Raw genomic sequence first — 20,386 nt, 5'->3', positions numbered from 1 at the left:
CCCTTACTCTGTCCTAGTTCTCCTCATCTTATTTGTTGATTCCCTGACTGTGTGGTGACATAAAGGACATCACCCTCAGGACTTAACCCCAGCCTGGTTTCATCCATGCCCCGACACCAGGGTTCTGACGGGCTTCTGCTTTATCGCCTCAGCACCAGAGACCAGGCTGCTTCCCAACATGGACTTCTTAAGAGAAAGCTTGGCTGTTTCTGCTAAGTTTTTTTCCTTTTATCCTAGGCCATTTTATCTGCTGTTACATTGATCAAGTTGCTACTGAGCTGCCTCTTCAGTGGAGAGAAGGCAAGTTTGTTCTGGCGTGCGTGCCCCCAGATAGTCACGGCTCTGATTGTGAGTACCCTCTGGATTGTGCCCTGTATCTCATCCCTCTTCTTCCTGTAGAGACAGAAGGCGGTGTTTTCTTCTGCTATTTTCTGAGTTTATGCAGAGTGTGTTTTGGGGCTGCATCCTGAAGGTGGCTTTGAGCAGAATGCTTTTTTGTCAGTACGTGTCCTGCTGGTGCTTTTGTCTGTCTGCACACATGGGTGTCCTCAGTAGAGACGGGGTGTGAAGGGGCATCGAGGAGCACTAGGGAGCATTGGACAGGCAGTGATAGAAAGAATGTGGTGGCGTGATGAGGCTACTGTGGGGGCCTGTCTAAATTAGATGAGATGAGGAGGAATCTTGGGGCTTTCTTTGCCCCCACAAAATTTTGTGATCAGTTCAATGCATTCATTCCCTTATAGGGGTGTGTGTGTGTTTAAATGACGCACATCTATGACGCAGTAAGAAATAATGGCTTTATAGAATGGGGTAGTAATGTTACGGGTAGGTTATTGATATAATCTCACCTAGATGTTACATTTTGGTACCTGGTGAATATACACAGTAGATACATGACTTTTTGCTTCACTAGAACACAAACTTACTTCAGCTTGGGACTATCTCCATGTTTCTGCCCTTTGAGGAGTCTGGCGTCAGTATTCTTAGACCTGGATTCAAAAGAGCAGCATCTATTTTAACATTGTTATCAGCTCTCATTCTAGCGTTTGTTACTGACAGAATTGCCCTGGATTTGCATATTCTCAGGGCAGAAGGTCTAAAGAATAGACTTACATTCTCTTCTGTTCTTCCATTTTGTTGTGTCGTCACTTTCCTAGGAATCTCTATTCGTGGACGAATCCCATGTCTACCTAGTATGTGTAGTGGGCAGCAGGAGGAGGAATGGGGAGCGGGTAGAGGGGCCCATGTGGTGCGTGATCTGTGTTGGCAGTCCACATTGATATAAACACAGGCTAGGAACTGCTTAGGTAAATATAAAGGGGATAGCATGAAGTCAGTGCAGCCAGAGTACCCAAAAATAGATGAGCATTGTGAGAGATAGGCCCCCAAAGCCTCACAAGGGTGCTGTTTACAGATGGCTGTGTGAGGAGGAGGGTCATGGGTGAGCTCTCCCAGGTTCTGTATGGAGGACTTTGAGCTTTCCCTCATCTGGAGTCTGTTCTCTCCCTCCTCTAGAATGATAATTGAACATCTTTAACTAGAATTGATTTTTAACAACTGTAACAAATGAAGTTTAATTATAGATGTGGAATGCATCATCTTTTTAGGAAAATGTTATCTATGTCTGATGTGAAGTTTTCTTGTTCTAAGTTGGATGAGTCAACTCTTTTATAAGAAATTACTTCTCTTCATGGTAGATGAATCCAACAAAAAGTGTGGACTGAAACAGCCAATTCCATAGTAGGTTGCCCTTGGAGATTGGACACTGGCCTCCTTGTCTCTTCAAACTGCCCACTGACCACATCAATTCATTTTGGAGTGTGGACGTTCTTACCCCTGCCACTTCAGTTTTTACCTGCCTGGTTCAGTTTTTTTGTTATTTCTCTGGAAAGTTACCTTCATTTTCTTTCCTTGATTCCTTCTTGTCGTAATAGCTACAAAACCGAGAGGCTTGTCAGGAGCAGCCTGTGCCCCTGGCAGTGGTGGGGCCCATTTTGGATGTGCTGGCCGCACTGCTGCGGCAGGGGGAGGAGACCGTCAGCAACCCGCACCATGTCAGCCTGGCCTTCAGCATCCTACTCACAGTCCCTTTGGACCACCTGAAGCCCTTCGAGTATGGGAGCATCTTCCCAAGAGTGCACAATGTGCTCTTCTCAATCCTGCAGTGTCACCCGAAGGTAAGGAGGAGGAACAGGGCACCAGGCAGCCTTTTCTTTATTAGCAGGGTCATTTCAGCCATCAGAATAGCAGCTGTAGAACTTTACTGTTGCAGGATAATAAAAATAATGATTTGCTAAGCAAACTTTTTGGTTCCAGTAATTTCCAGGGCCAGAGCAGTTTCTCAAGCACACAAATGCTTGACCTTCACATTGGGCTGTTTGTGTGAGTTCGTCTTTGTTGGATCTGACACTTTGAACAGTGTCTGTGTACTAGCTTTTAAGAAAGCTCATTAGAAATTCTGTTTTTGCAGACCACATATTTAAATATTACTTACTTGCTTAGATCTCTTCTTGGGTTTCTAATTCAAATGGGTCTAGGGAGTGAGGCATCCTGAGTTCTCAGTTGACAAGTATGCTGCCCTTTTTTTGTTTGTTTTTTCCTGCACTCCTTTATTTCATAAAACAATTTTATCTAGATGTTTTACATGCATTTTTCAATATTACTTGGTCATTAGTAGATCACTTTTCTTTTTTTTGAAGTATGCTGTCTTTTAAATTAAACTGAGACTAGGAATTAATGTCCCATAGAAAAGATGCCAGTTCAGCCAACATTTATTGAACCTTTGCTGTGTGTCTCATTTCACCCCTACAGCAAGTCTGTGAAGTAAGTGGTTATCCCATTTTATTGATAAAGAAACTGAGGCTTAGAGCTGTTAAGTGATTTGACCAGTGTCACCCAGCTGAGTCCACATCTTAACTTCAGTCTGCTGATTTCTTTAACCAGTGTTCTTTTTCACTGTACCACCTCCATACATGTGATGCATGGGAACTCATAAATAGGATAGATGAACATATACACAGGCACACATATTTTTAAGTATTTTAATGTTATAAGGTTAGGGACCTGCCGGCAATGCAGTTTTTAAAAAAATTTATTCTGGGGCCGGCCCCGTGGCTGAGTGGTTGGGTTGGCGTGCTCCGCTTCGGTGGCCCAGGGTTTCGCCGGTTCAGATCCTGGACGTGGACATGGCACTGCTCATCAGGCCATGTTGAGGCGGCATCCCGCATGCTACAACTAGAAGGACCCACAACTAAAAATATATACACCTGTGTACCGGGGGCTTTGGGGAGAAGAAGGAAAAATAAAATCTTTAAAAAAAAAAAATTTATTCTCTGGCAAATTAAGCACTCATGACATTGGGCCGCACTCCACTGCCTTCCCCACTTAACAGTTGCCTTTGGCCCTGCCCCACTTGTCAGCATCTTTGTTATTAAATCTCTCTGCTGATTGTTAGATTTTTATGTGATCAAAGAATATAAATGCAATACAAATCAGTTACAAACTGAAATTGCAAATCTTGCAAAAGCTGCAGGATTTCATGTAGTTGATGAAAGTAATGTTAGAAAACTGTGCAAATCTCCTGCAGGACAAATAATACATGACCGTTTAGCAGAATTAGACTGTTGAATGAAAGGAGAAAATTGATAAGAATAATGACATGGTACTGCAGTCAAGAATGATGTGACTGATGGTAGTAGCTCACACTCATGTGGCCTGGGGGATAAAGTAGGGGCAGAGGGCCCCATGTGGTACTTGCTCACAGTGTTGGCAGTGTGTACAGTAGGTCCGAGTGGATAAAAGTACCAGGCTAGAGTGTGCTTAGTTGAGTGTAAAGGGGGAAGCATGAAGTCAGCATAGCCAGAGTACCCAGCAGAACACTCAGCAGCTAATGCTGTTCTAAGCACTTCACATGTTTTCACTTATTTAATCCTCATGACAACTGATAATTATTATCATTTTGCAGATGAGGAAACAGGCACAGAAAGGTTGGGTGACTGTCCAGGATCACACATGAAGCCAGGGTGTGAGCTCAGATAGTCTGGCCCTGGATTTGTGTGCTTTTAATCAATTTGATAGAGGATTAAGAGAGCTCCCTGGGAAATTTGATGAAGCTCTGGAAAGCTTTTGCAAAAATGATCTCTTTCTGAAGATGTTTGCAAAGGTTGATAATTTCACGTAAAGATTGTGATGTTAAGCTATCAAGAATTTGGTTGGATAAATTATACCAAAGAAAGGAATCCCAGCACTTGATTTACTCTGTTCATTCTAAGAATTAGAGCAGTGCTGTCCAGTGGAACTTTCAGTGGTGATGGATGTGTTCTGTATCTCATTGTCCAGCATGGTAACCACTGGCCACACTTGTCTTGACCACTTGAAATGTGGTCTAGGAGCTATATGACTGAATTTCCATTTTAATTAATTTAAATTTATGTAGCTACATGTGGATTGTGGCTGCTTATTGGACAGTATATTGTTTTGATCACAATCTAAGGATGGTTGAGTATAAAAGAAGCACGTTTTATAATTTTTTTTATTTTTTTAAATTTTTTTTATTAATGTTATGATAGATTACAAGCTTGTGAGATTTCAGTTGTACATTTTTGTTAGTCATGTTGTGGGTACACCACTTCCCCCTTTGTGCCCTCCGCTCGCCCCCCCTTTTCCCTGGTAACCACCGATCAGATCTCCTTGTCAATATATTAACTTCCACCTATGAGTGGAGTCATATAGAGTTCGTCTTTCTCTGACTGGCTTATTTCGCTTAACATAATACCCTCGAGGTCCATCCACGTTGCTGTGAATGGGCCAATTTTGTCTTTTTCTGTGGCTGAGTAGTATTCCATTGTGTATATATACCATATCTTCTTTGTCCAATCATCTGTTTCTGGGCACGTAGGTTGGTTCCACGTCTTGGCTATTGTAAATAATGCTGTGATGAACCTAGGGGTACAAGGGACTCTTGGGATTTCTGATTTCAGGTTCTTAGGATAGATACCCAGTAATGGGATGGCTGGGTCATAGGGTATTTCTATTTTTAACTTTTTGAGAAATCTCCATACCGCTTTCCATAGTGGCTGTACCAGTTTGCATTCCCACCAACAGTATATGAGGGTTCCTTTTTCTCCACAACCTCTCCAACATTTGTCGCTCTTGGTTTTGGATGTTTTTGCCAATCTAACGGGTGTAAGGTGATATCTTAGTGTAGTTTTGATTTGCATTTCCCTGATGATTAGCGATGATGAACATCTTTTCATGTGTCTATTGGCCATATTCATATCTTCTTTTGAGAAATGTCTGTTCATGTCCTCTGCCCATTTTTTGATCGGGTTGTTTGTTTTTCTGTTGTTAAGCCGTGTGAGTTCTTTGTATATTATGGAGATTAACCCTTTGTCGGATAAGTGGCTTGTAAATATTTTTTCCCAATTAGTGAGCTGTTTTTTTGTTTCAATCCTGTTTTCCCTTGCCTTAAAGAAGCTCTTTAGTCTGATGAAGTCCCATTTGTTTATTCTTTCTATTGTTTCCCTCAAGTGAGGAGTTATAGTGTCCGAAAAGATTCTTTTGAAACTGATGTCAAAGAGTGTACTGCCTATATTCTCTTCCAGAAGACTTATTGTTTCAGGCCTAATCTTTAGGTCTTTGATCCATTTTGAGTTTATTTTGGTGTGTGGTGAAAAAGAATGGTCAATTTTCAATCTTTTTCATGTGGCTGTCCAGTTTTCCCAGCACCATTTGTTGAAGAGACTTTCTTTTCTCCATTGTAGGCCCTCTGCTCCTTTGTCGAAGATTAGCTGTCCATAGATGTGTGGTTTTATCTCTGGGCTTTCAATTCTGTTCCATTGATCTGTGGACCTGTTTTTGTACCAGTACCATGCTGTTTTGATCACTGTAGCTTTGTAGTATGTTTTGAAATCGGGGATTGTGATTCCGCCGGCTTTGTTTTTCTTGCTCAGGATTGCTTTAGCAATTCACGGTCTTTTGTTGCCCCATATGAATTTTAGGATTCTTTGTTCAATTTCTGTGAAGAATGTTCTTGGGATTCTGATTGGGATAGCATTGAATCTGTATATTGCTTTAGGTAGTATGGACATTTTAACTATGTTTATTCTTCCAATCCATGTCCATGGAATGTCTTTCCATCTCTTTATGTCGTCGTCAATTTCTTTCAAGAAAGTCTTGTAGTTTTCATTGTATAGATCCTTCACTTCCTTGGTTAAGTTTACCCCAAGGTATTTTATTCTTTTCATTGCGATTGTGAATGGGATTGAGTTCTTGAGTTCTTTTTCTGTTAGTTCATTGTTAGTGTATAGAAATGCTACTGATTTATGTATGTTGATTTTATACCCTGCTACTCTGCTGTAGTTGTTGATTATTTCTAATAGTTTTTCTATGGATTCTTTGGGGTTTTCTATATATAAGATCATGTTGTCTGCAAACAGCGAGAGTTTTACTTCTTCATTGCCTATTTGGATTCCTTTTATTTCTTTTTCCTGCCGAATTGCTCTGGCCAACACCTCCAGTACTATGTTGAATAGGAGTGGTGAAAGTGGGCACCCTTGTCTTGTTCCTGTCCTCAGAGGGATGGCTTTCAGTTTTTGTCCATTGAGTATGATGTTGGCTGTGGGTCTGTCATATATGGCCTTTATTATGTTGAGGTACCTTCCTTCTATACCCATTTTATTGAGGGTTTTTATCATAAATGGGTGTTGGATCTTGTTGAATGCTTTCTCTGCATCTATTGAGATGATCATGTGGTTTTTGTTTTTCATTTTGTTGATGTAGTGTATCACGTTGATTGACTTGCGGATGTTGAATCATCCCTGTGTCCCTGGTATAAATCCCACTTGATCATGGTGTATAATTTTTTTGATGTATTGCTGTATTCGGTTTGCCAAAATTTTGTTGAGGATTTTTACATCTGTGTTCATCAGTGATATCGGCCTGTAGTTCTCCTTCTTTGTGTTGTCCTTGTCAGGTTTGGGGATCAGAGTGATGTTGGCTTCATAGAATGTGTTAGGGAGTACTCCATCTTCCTCAATTTTCTGGAATAGATTGAGAAGAATAGGTATTAAGTCTTCTTTGAATGTTTGGTAGAATTCTCCAGAGAAGCCGTCTGGTCCTGGACTCTTATTTTTGGGGAGGTGTTTGATTACCGTTTCTATTTCCTTATTTGTGATTGGCCTATTCAGATTCTCCATTTCTTCCTGATTCAGTTTGGGGAGATTGTAGGAGTCTAGGAATTTGTCCATTTCTTCCAGGTTGTTCAATTTGTTGGCGTATAGTTTTTCATAGTATTCTCTTATGATCCCTTGTATTTCATTGGTATCTGTTGTGATTTCTCCTCTCTCATTCCTAATCTTATTTATTTGCGATTTCTCTCTTCTTTTCTTGGTGAGTCTGGCTAAAGGTTTGTTGATTTTGTTAATTTTTTCAAAGAACCAACTCTTTGTTTCATTGATCCTTTCTATTGTCTTTTTTGTTTCAATATCGTTTATTTCTGCTCTTATTTTTATTATTTCCCTCCTTCTACTGACTCTGGGCTTTGTTTGTTCTTCTTTTTCTAGTTCTGTTGGGTGTCATTTGAGGTTGCTTCTGTGAGCCTTTTCTTGTTTAGTGAGGTGAGCCTGTATTGCGATGAATTTCCCTCTTAGATCTGCTTTTGCTGCATCCCAAATGATTTGGTATGTCGTGTTCTCATTTTCATTTGTCTCCAGATAATATTTGATTTCTTCTTTAATTTCTTCAATGATCCATTGTTTGTTCAGAAGCATGTTGTTTAGTCTCCACATTTTTGCACCTTTCTCTGCTTTTTTCTTGTAGTTGATTTCTAGTTTCATAGCATTATGATCAGAAAAGATTCTTGATATTATTTCAACTCTCTTGTATTTATTGATGTTTGCTTTGTTTCCCAAAATATGGTCAATCCTTGAGAATCTTCCATGTGCACTTGAGAAAGGAATGTGTAACCTGCTGTTTTTGGATGAAGTGTTCTATATATATATCTATTAAGTCCATCTGGTCTAATTTTTCATTTAATTCTATTATTTCCTTGTTGATTTTCTGTCTGGATGTTCTGTCCATTGGTGTTAATGGTGTGTTGAGGTCCCCTACTATTATTGTATTGTTGTTGATGTCTTCTTTTAGTTCTATTAAGAGTTGCTTTACAAATTTTGGTGCTCCTGTGTTGGGTGCGTATATATTTATAAGTGTTATGTCTTCTTGGTGGGGAGTCCCTTTTATCATTATATACTGTCCCTCTTTGTCTTTCTTTATCTGTTTTGCTTTGAAGTCTACCTTGTCTGATATTAGTATAGCGACACCTGCTTTCTTTTGTTCATTATTAGCTTGGAGTATTGTTCTCCATCCCTTCACTCTGAGTCTGTGTTTGTCTTTGGGGCTGAGGTGTGTTTCCTGGAGGCAGCATATTGTTGGATCTTGTTCTTTGATCCATCCTGCCACTCTGTGTCTTTTGATTGGGGAGTTCAATCCATTTACATTTAGAGTGATTATTGAGATGTGGGGGCCTACCACTACCATTTTATGTCTTGTTTTCCGGTTTTCTTCAATTTCCTTTGTTTCTTGTCCCGTGGTTTAATCTGTTCCGATGAAGAGCTGCTACTCTCTGTTGTTGTCCTTCTACTTATCTCCTCTGCTCTTGGTTTTGTAGCCCCTTTCCTTTTTTGGATTTTTCAGGAATGAGGGTTTTCCTGAGGATTTCCTGAAGAGGAGGTTTTGTGGCAATGAACTCCCTTAATTTTTGTTTATCTGGGAAAGTTTTTATTTCTCCATCATATTTGAAGGATATTTTCGCTGGGTAGAGAATTGTCGGCTGTAGGTTTTTGTCCTTCAGATTTTTGAATATATCATTCCACTCTCTTCTAGCCTGTAAGGTTTCTGCTGAGAAATCTGCTGATAGCCTGATGGAGGTTCCTTTGTAGGTTAGTTTCTTTTGCCTGGCTGTCCTTAGTATTTTCTCCTTGTCATTGACTTTTGCTAGCTTCACTACTATATGCCGTGGGGTTGGTCTTCTTGCATTGATAAAGTTTGGAGATCTATTGGCTTCTGTCACCTGAAGATCCATCTCTCTCACCAGATTTGGGAAGTTCTCAGCCATTATTTCTTTGAATAGGCTTTCTGCCCCTTTCTCCTTCTCTTCTCCCTCTGGTATACCTATAATCCTTACGTTGCATCTCCTAATTGTGTCTGATAATTCTTGGAGAGTTTCTTCATTTCTTTTTAGTCTTACTTCTCTCTCCTCCTCTGCCTGCAGCATTTCTGTATTCCCATCTTCCACATTGCTAATTCTTTCCTCCATATTATTGGCCCTACTGTTCAGTGCATCTAGATTTTTCTTAATCTCCTCTATTGTGTTCTTCATTTCTAGTATTTCTGTTTGGTTCTTCTTTATCGTATCAAACTCTTTTGTGACATAGCTCCTGAACTCGTTGAGTTGTCTATCTGAATTCTCTCTTAACTCATTGAGTATTTTAATGATGGCTGTTTTGAAGTCATTGTCATTTAGGTTATATATCTCATTTTTTTGGGATTGTTTTCTGTGTATTTGTAATTTTCCATCTGTTCTGGAGATTTAATGTATTTTTTCATATTGCTTGATGTTGTTGATTTGTGCCTCCGCATAGAGATAGAGTTTAGTTGCTCCTTCCACTTGTTTCTGCTGGTGTGGTGGGGGAGCAGCTGTTTATACTGCACCAACCAGGAATCCTCTCCGCAGTTGCTAACTGGGTCTGGGCCCCTCCTCGTAGTCACAGTGGTCCTTTGGATTCCCTCTTCTGCTGTGGGGGCCGTCATGGGGAGGCTTCAGGCTGCTGGTGCCTACTGTTGCAGCCCACCTAGACGTGCTCCCTCCTTGGGGTCTGCAATGGTGTTATGGGCTTTTCCAGCGGCCAGGGGTAGGATCACTTATATTTGCTGCTCCATCACTGTCGGCACCCACAAAATCTCACTTGTCCACTATGGGTCGCAGCAGAGCTATTGGCATCTTCTACAGTCTGTGGTTAGCTCACCTAGCTATGCTACTTTTGTCCCGGGGTCTTCCAGCCTTGTGGCTGCCGGATGGGTGCTCTCTACTAGTGCTGTGCAGAGGCTTTCCCTGAGGCTGCCGTGAGCCTGTAGGGTTTCCCCCTAGGCTACAGAGGTGGGTTGCTGGAACTCCACCCAGCCCCAGTCCTGTTCCCCAGGAACTCGGGGAGCCCTTTGCCCTGTCTGGGGGATAGCCGGAGATCCTGATTTCAGTAGTAGCTGGTCAGCTGCTGCCCTGCCTGATATTCTCCTCTCTGGGACCCTCCTGGTGTTGTGGATGCTGGGCGTGGCCCCTCCGCTAATGGCAAACAGAGAGTTTCGTCTGCTGCCCGGGCGGAACTCTGGAGCTTCCCCTCTGGGGCGTGGAGCCGGCCTCTGGAGCTTCACCCAGCCCCAGTCCTCTCTGAGATCTCCGGCAATCCCTTTCCCCACCGTGCAGGCAGTGGCAGCCGGGGGGCCGCCGTACCCTCAGTGATTCTCTCTGGGACCCTCTGGGCGCCGTGAACACTAGGCGGGATCTCCCTGCCAATGGTGGGGCGAGACTCTCCCCGCGGGCTCAGGTGTGTAACTCTAGAGTTTCCCCCTGCATTTAGGAGTAATTGCAGGGGGTTTAGGTAGGGTTCTGGTCACCTGTTTCCACCGTCGCTCCTCTGGTGTGTGCTCACTCCTGCCCTAGGTGTGTGTTGATCTTCTGGGGGCGTCCGTTGGAAGAAAGCCACTTGCAGGTACTAGGCTGTTCGGTCGGGGTCGGAGAGTTTTCACCTATGTCTACCTCCTCCCGGAGGGAAGTCCGTCCGCCTTCCGATGTATAGTACGTGGGTCTCTCAGACGTCCTGAGATGCTGTCTGGATATCCTTTGTTAAGCAATGAGTGTCCAAATAATTGTAGCCTCGAAGGGGGAGAGACAAAGAGGACTACTCACAGCGCCATCTTGGATCCTCTCTCACGTTTTATAATTTTAATATCATTTTTCAAGATAAAGTCTCAGCCAGACATTTTCATCACTAAAAAATGAGAAGTTTTGATCCTCATTTTAAATGAATTTGCTTTGTATAATCTTTTTTCCAGTGCCAATTATAGTTGAATACTTTGGTTACTGTTCCTTTTATTATTTATTTCTACTCATTTCCAGAATGCACTAGTAACAGTTAAAGTAAAAGACACAAATTCAGCAAATTCTAAACTAGGATTGCTTCATTTGATTCCTAAAGTTATGCAACATGGAATCCCTACCCTAAACCATTGAAACAGATGCTGAAGAGTCAAGTAAGGTGAGTGAGCAATTTCTCCAGAATGTCTAGGCAAAAAGAAGTTGCCACAACTGTTTTGAGTATCTTGATAGGTAAGGTTAAGAAGGATAAATATGAGCTCCTTTAAAGTAGAAGAGCTTGAAATAAACAATTACTTACATGTTTTTATATTCTTTTGTCTTTTATTACAGGTTATGCTGAAAGCCATCCCTTCTTTCTTGAACTGTTTCAATAAGTTGGTGTTTTCAGTTATGCATGAAGGGCGGCAGAAGGACAAAGGTAATTCAGAGTAATAGTATCAGATGCGCAATATCAAGTATGTTCATCTTGTGGTAGCTCTCACTACATATGTTACTGAACCACCCAGTTGAGTTTGAATAAGAAAAATACTCAGATCATCGGATGAATACTCAATACAATTTTTTAAAAAAATTTCAAACTGTCACCTTGTTTTCCTGTATCCAAAACAGTGAATGCATTTGCCATCTCCTGATTGAAATAGTTATTTTCCTGGGGGGAAAAAGTGGCTAGATTCAGGAATATTTACGCTCATATAAAGGGGATATAAAATTGACTGCAATCCCATTCTTGCCCTTAAGGAGTTTGTAATTTAATAGGAGAGATTACAAAGGAATGGGCAGTTACAGAGCCATCGCCTTTTATAGAAGGAATGAGTTCCTGGACTCACCAGTCCAGCCTCATCTTGGCAAGGTTATATTTGTTTACCAATGAAGCAAACTGCCACATGACAATAGCATAAATTATGTGTACAGCTTATTTTTCAGCCTTGAAGTTTGTTGGTTTTTGCTAAATTTCTAATTTGAGGGAGATTCTTATTATCTAAAAATTTGCATATAAAGTGAGACTGTCTGTATTGCACTATTTCAAATCTGCATAGCATGGAACAGCCTCGTACCATGTGATGTGCTCTGCACGAAGATAGGGTATCTGGTGGGATGCTCTGGGACCACAAAGGAGTGGTTTACAACTCAATTTGGAGGTTGTCAGGGAGAACCTGTGGCAGGCTAGAAATATATGAGTTGTATCCAACTTCTGTGCCAGTGTGAATCAGTTTAATAGGTTGAGACTTGTAGATTTAAGCAATAGCTACTTAAAACAATTAACTTTTGAGAAAAGAGAAGGAATGTAGTTAACCCTTAATTATAATTCCCAAATTACTCTGCCTGGTTTTGGGATCAGTCAGTGGCACAGTTAGGTATTTCACCTTCTCCCATGCCTAGTGCAGAGCACGTGTCAATGTAATGTTGTGAATATATTTGGGGGCAGGATTGGGAAGCAGATTCCCTCTCCCAAGCTAGCCTACGTCAGTTGATGGTGGCTACCTACGATTCTGTGTTGAGGCCTCTAGGGTCGAGTCTGAGCTCAGCAAGAAAGAATCCCTATTCCAGCTGGTGTTGTCTGCCTAGACAGGAGATGGGAAATGTCCGAGTAGGGGGCTGCCCTGGCCCAGGCCTCGCTGAGCAGTGGTGGAGCAGAGCCCTTCACACACCCTGCCACAGGTGTGTCCTACATGTAGTTGTAAATGTGTCCTTTGTCATGTGTTCTGAGGAAGTGTGAGGACACGTTCCACATGAGTAGTTCTGTGCTACATCCGTTTTGGCATAGCTCAGTCACCTCTAGTCTGCCAAGATTTGGTTCTCTGGTGTATTCATGGCTTAACTGAGTAGAGTTTTAACTATTTACTCTCCTTTTGTTGGTATCTAATGCACTCTTTAATGACCACAGATTAAATCTGTGGCTGAAGTAATAAATGCCAGATATTCATGTTGTGAACTGGATGTGTATGTTGAGCAGTCTGAAAATAGAGAAGAAATGGTACATGTTAGATATTAAAGTGCTTCTTGGTGAAGTGTATTACCTGTTGAAATGTCCAGTGAGTGTTAGCAGTTCACATAATTTCATAAAATTACAGTGATCTAGAAAAATTGCATATATGCAAGATGTTTGTATGTATATTCAAGGTAAAAAAAAAAGACATTGTGCATTCTAAAAATCAAGTTTTTATATATGATATATGTGTAACAAACTGTATTTGTTTAAAATACACAATTTAATGAGTTTTGATAGGTAAATACATGCAGGAAACCACCACCACAGTCAAAATACAGGACTTTTGCATCATCCCCAAAACTGTCCGCCTGCAGTCCATTTCTCCCCCTGGCCCCAGCCCACCACTGATCTGCTTTTTGTCACTGTAGATGTGTTTGCATTTTCTGGAATTTTATGAAAATGGGTATATCACTATGCTGAATGAAAGCTGGGGAGGTGCTCTGACATATGCTGGGGTTCCCCACCTGGGGTCTGTTGTGAAGGCCTCAGGAGCAGGTGTAAACTGGGCTGTGGGCACATTTGAGGCTGTTAGAATTCTTGAGAGGAGTTTATTAAGAAGAGCCTGGATGGTCCTGGCACCTTAAAGTAGAAAGAACTAGGAATCAGAAATAAATCTGGGAAGACAGGAGGATATCTAGTGATGATAATTGAGTCTTATATCCATCTGCCTATAAAGGAAAAATTCTGCACAATTTCTGAAACTTAAGGAGGCAAAGACATAATTAGGCCATCTTATCTGTAAAATCATATGATGTCAAAACTCATTTTTTTAAGATAATGTTCCATTTTTTCCCCCATTTTAAGCCTTCCTTGTAGAGATCAATTTCCTTTTTAAATACAAGAACAATCCTAGATGTTTTCCTAAAAATCTTGGTTACCGTACTCTTAAAAAAAAACCCCATGTACTCGAGTATTTTAAGTGTTCTTTTTGTAAGAGAGATAAATATTTGGATATATCATCTCTTCCCTCATTCTGTCTTCAAAGTAGCCAATTAAAGAGTCTGGGAAAAGATGGAAGGTTTGAATATCTTTAGACTGTATTAAAAGTATAAAATTAGAAGAGTTAAAATGCACTGTTTTTGAACTAATTGCTTTGGAAACACTTTGCTTCTGTAGGAAGCACAGATGACCTGATGGTGGTTCTAGACTGTGCCCGCCTAGTGGGAAGGATGTACAGCCACATCGCAGCCCGGGCTGAAGAGTTCACAGTGTTTTCCCCCTTTATGGTGGCCCAGTATGTGACGGAGGCACAGAAGGTAAACCAAGCTGACTGTCTCTCATCATGTGCTTTCATTTACAGCCGTTTATAGCAGGACTTCTCAACCAAGGGGGCAAGTGACATTTTGGGCCTGATCATCCTCTGTTGTGGGCTGTTCTGTATATCTTCTGGTGTTGAGCAGCACCCTGCAGGGTTATTGCAAAGACTGAACAAAGTGACATTCACAGGGCTGGCAGTGGCCTGGTACCTAGGAGGTGCTCAGTCACTGTTAGATCTTTCTTCTTGCACCAGCCCAAACCTCAGGCTCCTGAGTAATAAGGGAGGTGAAATGTTACCCAGGTCCAAGAACAGGAACTCTCACAGGACTGGGTCTAATGGCAACCAGGAAGAGGGGTCCTGGGTCCCCTCAGCAGCAGGAGTTCACGGATCTCTACTCTTTTTTTTTTTGAGGAAGGTTAACCCGGAGCTTACTACTACCAATCCTCCTCTTTTTGCTGAGGAAGACTGGCCCTGAGCTAACATCTGTGCCCATCTTCCTCTACTTTATATGTGGGATGCCTACCACAGCATGGCTGTTGCCAAGCCGTGCCACGTCCACACCTGGGATCTAAACTGGTGAACCCAGGCCACCAAGAAGCGGAACGTGTGCACTTAACCGCTGCACCACGGGGCCAGCCCCATGGATCTGTAGTCTTGGGATCTGTCGTGCATGTGACTCAGCTGCTCTCAGACACTCAAAGTGGATGACACGGTGGGGATACCTGCAGACTCATTCAGCTAGATTAAATAGAAATACTTTTGTCCTGTTTAGTCTGACTTTTGCCTCAGTATTCTGGATAATTGATTGTTCAACAGTGATCTCACTTTAGAATGTCACTGTGCTATTTTCAAAATTCCACAGGACCTGTGTGACTCATGTTGTGAGTTGACTACAGGACCACATACCTTACTTTGTTTAAATTAAATTTCAGAAGCTTCAAGGACAGTGTGTTCATGTGTATATCTGTCCACTTGCACATGGGTAGATATACATTTATGTTGTATATATCTCTCTCCATAGAGTATCCCCCCTTTGTAAACCTTCTAAGAATAATGTTAAAACCCCTGGTAAACATGTTATGTTAGTGATGTCAGCATTTCTCAAGGGAGATTAGGCTGCATGGGCTTCCTCAGAAAATCTGGTGTTGCATTAGCTTTCTTCCTGACCCTGTAACAGGATGAATCTGTAACTAAGTAATTTGCAAATCCACTGGCACTGCTCACATCAGCCAGTGGAGATGCCAGTCATATGGGCGGACAGTTGGTCCAGTGGGGACTGGGGGAAATGCTGCAGGAGGCAGCCTGGCCTCATGGCGTGCGCTGGGTCCTCACCAGGCTCTCTGTGTGTAAGGGCTGCTGCAGCAGACAGAGACCCTCACAAATCATTCTTTGAATGAGGTGTGGGCTTAGAGTTTGGTTTCCTTGGAATTATTTAGCATTTTAATAGAATCTTGATATTTCCTAAGCACTCGACTCATTAATATGTTAGCTTTTGCTGGAAGAAGACACTGGCGTATTTTCTGTTTCACTGAAGAATAAAAGGAAACATAGTAATATCATTTAACTGAGGGCCAAGAAGGAAGGCAGTAATTTGAACCCTTAAGTCACTAATTTTTATTCTGAGATTTACTTTATGAGAAGTCTCTGGTCTTTTGGCCCCATTATTCGTGTCTAATTTATGCTTATCAGTTGTTTTTAAATTTTAATCTTGAAAGCCATAGGCCTTGGGAAATATCTAAGGCTGCAGCATCCCAGAATCCATTGGCAGGGCAGTCCATGTTTTATCTTTCATTGTTTTTAATTCAGTAATGAAGAAAATATTCCATATGCATTAGAGACATCTCCTGAGAGAGCCATAAATCTTTCTAGACTAGAAAGACACTTTTAAGTTTAATTAAATGCTAGATAGCAAGTGTAGCTGAGTGGATCTCCTTTGCCTTCCCTCGTGTATCTGTGGATGGGCTATCAGTGGAGGTCTGTCAGAAGTTAGGGCCGATGGCCTGGTGAAACTGTGCTAGTGATGAGGAGCAGCGACTCCTACAGCTTTTGTTCCCTCCACACAGGACTGGGTCACAGTGGAGATGTGTCAGGGAAATTATAGTCACTTTTCTCTTCTGTTTTACCTGTAATCAAGTTGACAACTGTCCCTCTATGTTGATGGCTTAGAGTAAATAGTTTGCACTGCTCATCGTTCCTAAGGTCCTTGTAAGCTACTTCAGGAGGTTTTCCTTCATTGGCCTGTGATGTTTGTTGTAGAAATTGACTTTTTCCCTTGTTTTATAAATAAGTTGTCTGAAACATAAAGATGTGAAGTGGTTGTGTAGGTTTATGCTACTGGTTTTCCTGTTTCCCAGCAGACTCTCTGGTCTGTTCCACTAATGAGATAGCGTGTAAAGGAATCGTGAAGAGCGTGGGTCCTGGACTCGAACCAGGTTCAGATCTCAGTCGGCCACTGGGAAAGTGACTTCCCTGCTTTTTGCCTTTGGAAGTGGAATTGCTTGTTTAGTGAGTGATGATTAACTGAATGAATGAGCAGCAACTTAAAAAGTCCTCACTCCACTAGGAAGATTCAGGACTTTTGTGTTTTGTTTTATTTTTTCTTCCTCTCCCTGATGCCTTACTGTGGAATCACGGACAACATTTCACCTTCAGTCCTTGTGTTCTTATCGTCTATAAAATAGTAAAATTTAAGAGGATGATCTGTCAGAAATTTTTTGAACTATCATGTGAAAGTGACCATAACTTTGAAGAATAGCATCATCTTAGGGACAGAAACAAATTGTCTCTTCAGGAATGTACCTCCCAGTGGTTGCCTTGGTGAATCAAACTCCCAGTTAATAAACTGTCTCCTCTCCAGAAGCTATGTGTTTGCAGAGAGCTATAACTCTTCTAGTTCATCAGGTTATTAACAAAGACTCAACCAATCCCAGGCCTGTCACCTGGAACCTTTCTGCTGCCTTTTGGTTTCAGCTACTGGGGTGTTCAGGCCGAAGCCTGAGTGGCTGTGGCAAATGGAATGGAGCCTACTCTCTTGGCCTTTTTGTCTAGATGTTAGTCTGAATCTCTGATCTGAAAGTTTGTGTGCAATATCTGATATAGCCTAGTTGGAGCTGGACTGCCCATCCTTCCTGCTATGCCCCGGATTTTAGTTAACCCAGAATTTCAGGGAAGAAATGCATCTTTAGGCACAGGAACCAATTCAGCCATCAGGGTCAGTTAGAAATTTAGGGCCCATTGTGCTATTGTTGACAGAAATGAAAAGATCTATTAAGTATAATCATAAATCACATCTGATGCTGGGTGATTTGATGTGGTCTAATTGCTAGTCTATCAGTGATCTGGAGGGCATCAGAGCCTGCCTAGCAGGAGGTGGGGTCAGTTGTGTGGTAAACACTGCAGCCGTTAACCCATGGTTAGTATAGCTTCCAGTGTGATTGACTGTCTGGAAGAATTTGACAGTGTGCAGGTGGCTCTTGTAAGAATTTCAGATTTGAAGATTCCACTTTTTAAATCTCCCTAGTAAACACACAGGCATCACTTACTGAATAGCAAAGCTACCCCTGTGATTTTGTGATGTTTTATTCCAGGTTTTTGTTCACTTGAGTTGGCTTCTATTTCCCCAAAATACAAACATTTAACATATGAATATTCAGTTATTTAAGTTATGTGCAAAATGGTGTTTTAAAAGGAGTGTCTTTTCTCAAACTGGAGGCTGAAGTTGGAATTCCTTTTCAGGTTTCCCAGGCCTTAGTCCCTGCTTGTTTGCTCTTACAGAGGTTTGTCCTTCTTTCCTAGGTCACCTTGTATCCGGCGGTGAAAGGCCTTCTGCAGGAGGGCATCTACCTCATCCTGGACCTCTGCATTGAACCAGACATCCAGTTCCTACGGGTCGCACTGCAGCCAGGAGTGAGAGACATCTTTAAGGAGCTGTACAATGATTACGTGAAGTATCACAAGGCAAAACACGAAGGAGAGAAGAGATACACCGTCTAAGGCTGCAGCTTTACAGAGGTGCTGCCAGCAGTGCTGAGCGGCCTTGGCCCCCAGGCTTAAAGAGTGGAGAGTGAAAGACTTCAGATGTTGTAATGTGCAGTGTTGGCATATGTGGAAAATCCTTTTCGGTTTATATAATTTAGATTTTATTGTCGTGTTTTTCACACAGTATTTTTTAACGTCTTTTTATGCAGTAAGTATTGCAATAGAATCCTGAAAATAGACACTAGGATAAGGTGCATGCAGTAAAAAATTGCCAAATCTCTCTGATGGCCATTTCAAATGTCCAAATGTGGTTCTTGTCTCGATTCAGTGGTTTGGTTCCCCTCTCCCCGCTAAGAACTATCTAGAACCTGTTTTTTACTTCAGATACATGGCTATATAATTAAATCCCTTTTAAATATCTTTGCCTTTTATATTCTTCAAGTAAGTGACATGGGAAGTATTCTTGAAATGCCACTTTTTCTGCCTTCTCTCTGAGTATACCTTCTGATGGGGCTGGAGAAAGTTAGAGCTTTGCTACCCCGTGTCGGCTGAGGTGCCTGCTCTGGGCGGGGGTCGGGGCCCCTGGTGTGCAAGTAGATGCTCTTTAGGGCTCTGTTCTCCTACCTACTCTTCCTGATTTAGCCTTCTAAAGTTTACTTTGGAATTTTTTTTCCTATTCAGTCTAAGAAATACTCTTAGTTGTTTTTACTTATTACCTAAGCAATGTATTTCATTATAGCAACCTCAGAAAATAAGAGGGAAAAAACTTTAGAAACCCTCCTAGCCCCAGCTACCCAGACAGCCTCTGCCACCTCCTTGGTGTGAGTTGTTTTCATCCCTTTACCGTGCATCTGTATATAGAGAGAGGTGTACATAAGGAAACATAGTTGCCACGTTGGATTATAAATGCACTTTTGTTTTAGTTACCTAACTTTTTTCCCTATGTAATATTTCAATAACATCTTTGGGTATATAAAGACATTTGACATACTTTTTAATGGCTGAATAGTAGTCCATTGAGTAGATGTAGCTGTTTTATCTAATAAATTCTGCGTGGTTAGACATCAGGATCTGTCCAAGTTTCCTTTTATAGGCAATGCTTTCAGCTGACTCTTCCCTTCTATCTTTATTTTCATAAGATGAATTCCCACAAGTTTTCAAAAAATTGCTTGTCAAAAATCCTTTCACTTCTTAATGATTTATATAAATATTGCCAAATTGCCCTCCGGAAAATGAACTAATTTATTTTCCCACTAGTCAATCAACTTTAATATTACTGATTTTCTTTCTTTTTTTTTTAAGATTGGCACCTGTGCTAGCATCTGTTGCCAATCTTTTCTTTTTTTTCTTCTTCTCCCCAAATCCCCCCATACATAGTTGTATATGATTTTCTTTTTTTATGTTTCCTTGTTAGAGAAATGTTATTTTGTTTTGAATTTCTTTAGTTACTAAGAGGTTGTACACTTTTCGTATTTACCATTTTTATTTCTTATCTAAATTATGTTTACATAATTATGTTTGTTATGTAATATTAGCTTGTTTCTCAGTTGGGATATTTGCTTTCATTATTACTTACTGTCTTTGTGGAATTCATGTTGGATTTCTCCTGAAAATCCTTGTTTAGTCAGTCAAATTGTAGTCTTACATTATTTGAAGGATCATCCCTAAGCAAAAGGCTTTTTTCCATTACTTTTTCATGCATGTATGATTGGAACAGACAATATAAAGTGGATTTTTGGGCTATCTAAGAGAAATAGCCCATTTTTCATGGTCCAGATTTGATTTTCTTTCTTGCATTGGCTGACCGAGTCCGGGAGATGGTTCTGCTTTGCATGTGTTTTATCCATTTCCTTCCCTCTGTCTAGACAGTGTGTGTGTAGAAGCCTTCTAAGCTCTGGGGACCAGAAATGGATTCAGGTGGTCCAGCATCTTTGTGCTTAAGGCTCCGTATTGATGTGCTGAATTCCCTGCAGGATCCTAAAACATGCTGATGACGTTATTTCTTGTTCAC

General features: G+C 41.3%; 1 protein-coding gene across 12 annotated transcripts in view; it reads left to right on the top strand.

Moving 5' to 3' along the window:
* The window catches only part of URB2 (URB2 ribosome biogenesis homolog), a 34,053-nt gene extending 13,901 nt beyond the window's left edge, over positions 1-20,152 (top strand). For 6 of the 12 annotated variants that reach the window (XM_070566797.1, XM_070566815.1, XM_070566829.1 and 3 more), the window contains 5 exons: positions 238-348; positions 1,935-2,177; positions 11,480-11,567; positions 14,256-14,395; positions 18,193-20,152. In XM_070566797.1, coding sequence (XP_070422898.1) covers positions 238-348; positions 1,935-2,177; positions 11,480-11,567; positions 14,256-14,395; positions 18,193-18,390 — 780 coding nt within the window. In that variant the 3' untranslated portion in view covers positions 18,391-20,152. The remainder of the gene's footprint in view (positions 1-237; positions 349-1,934; positions 2,178-11,479; positions 11,568-14,255; positions 14,396-18,192) is intronic. The other 6 variants (XM_070566806.1, XM_070566799.1, XM_070566820.1 and 3 more) reach the window with 2 other exon arrangements.
* Positions 20,153-20,386: the final 234 nt, after the last annotated feature.

The sequence above is a fragment of the Equus przewalskii genome, chromosome 1, assembly GCF_037783145.1.
Source record: "Equus przewalskii isolate Varuska chromosome 1, EquPr2, whole genome shotgun sequence".
Classification (NCBI taxonomy): Eukaryota; Metazoa; Chordata; class Mammalia; order Perissodactyla; family Equidae; genus Equus; species Equus przewalskii.
This window is presented reverse-complemented; position numbering and strand designations above follow the sequence as displayed.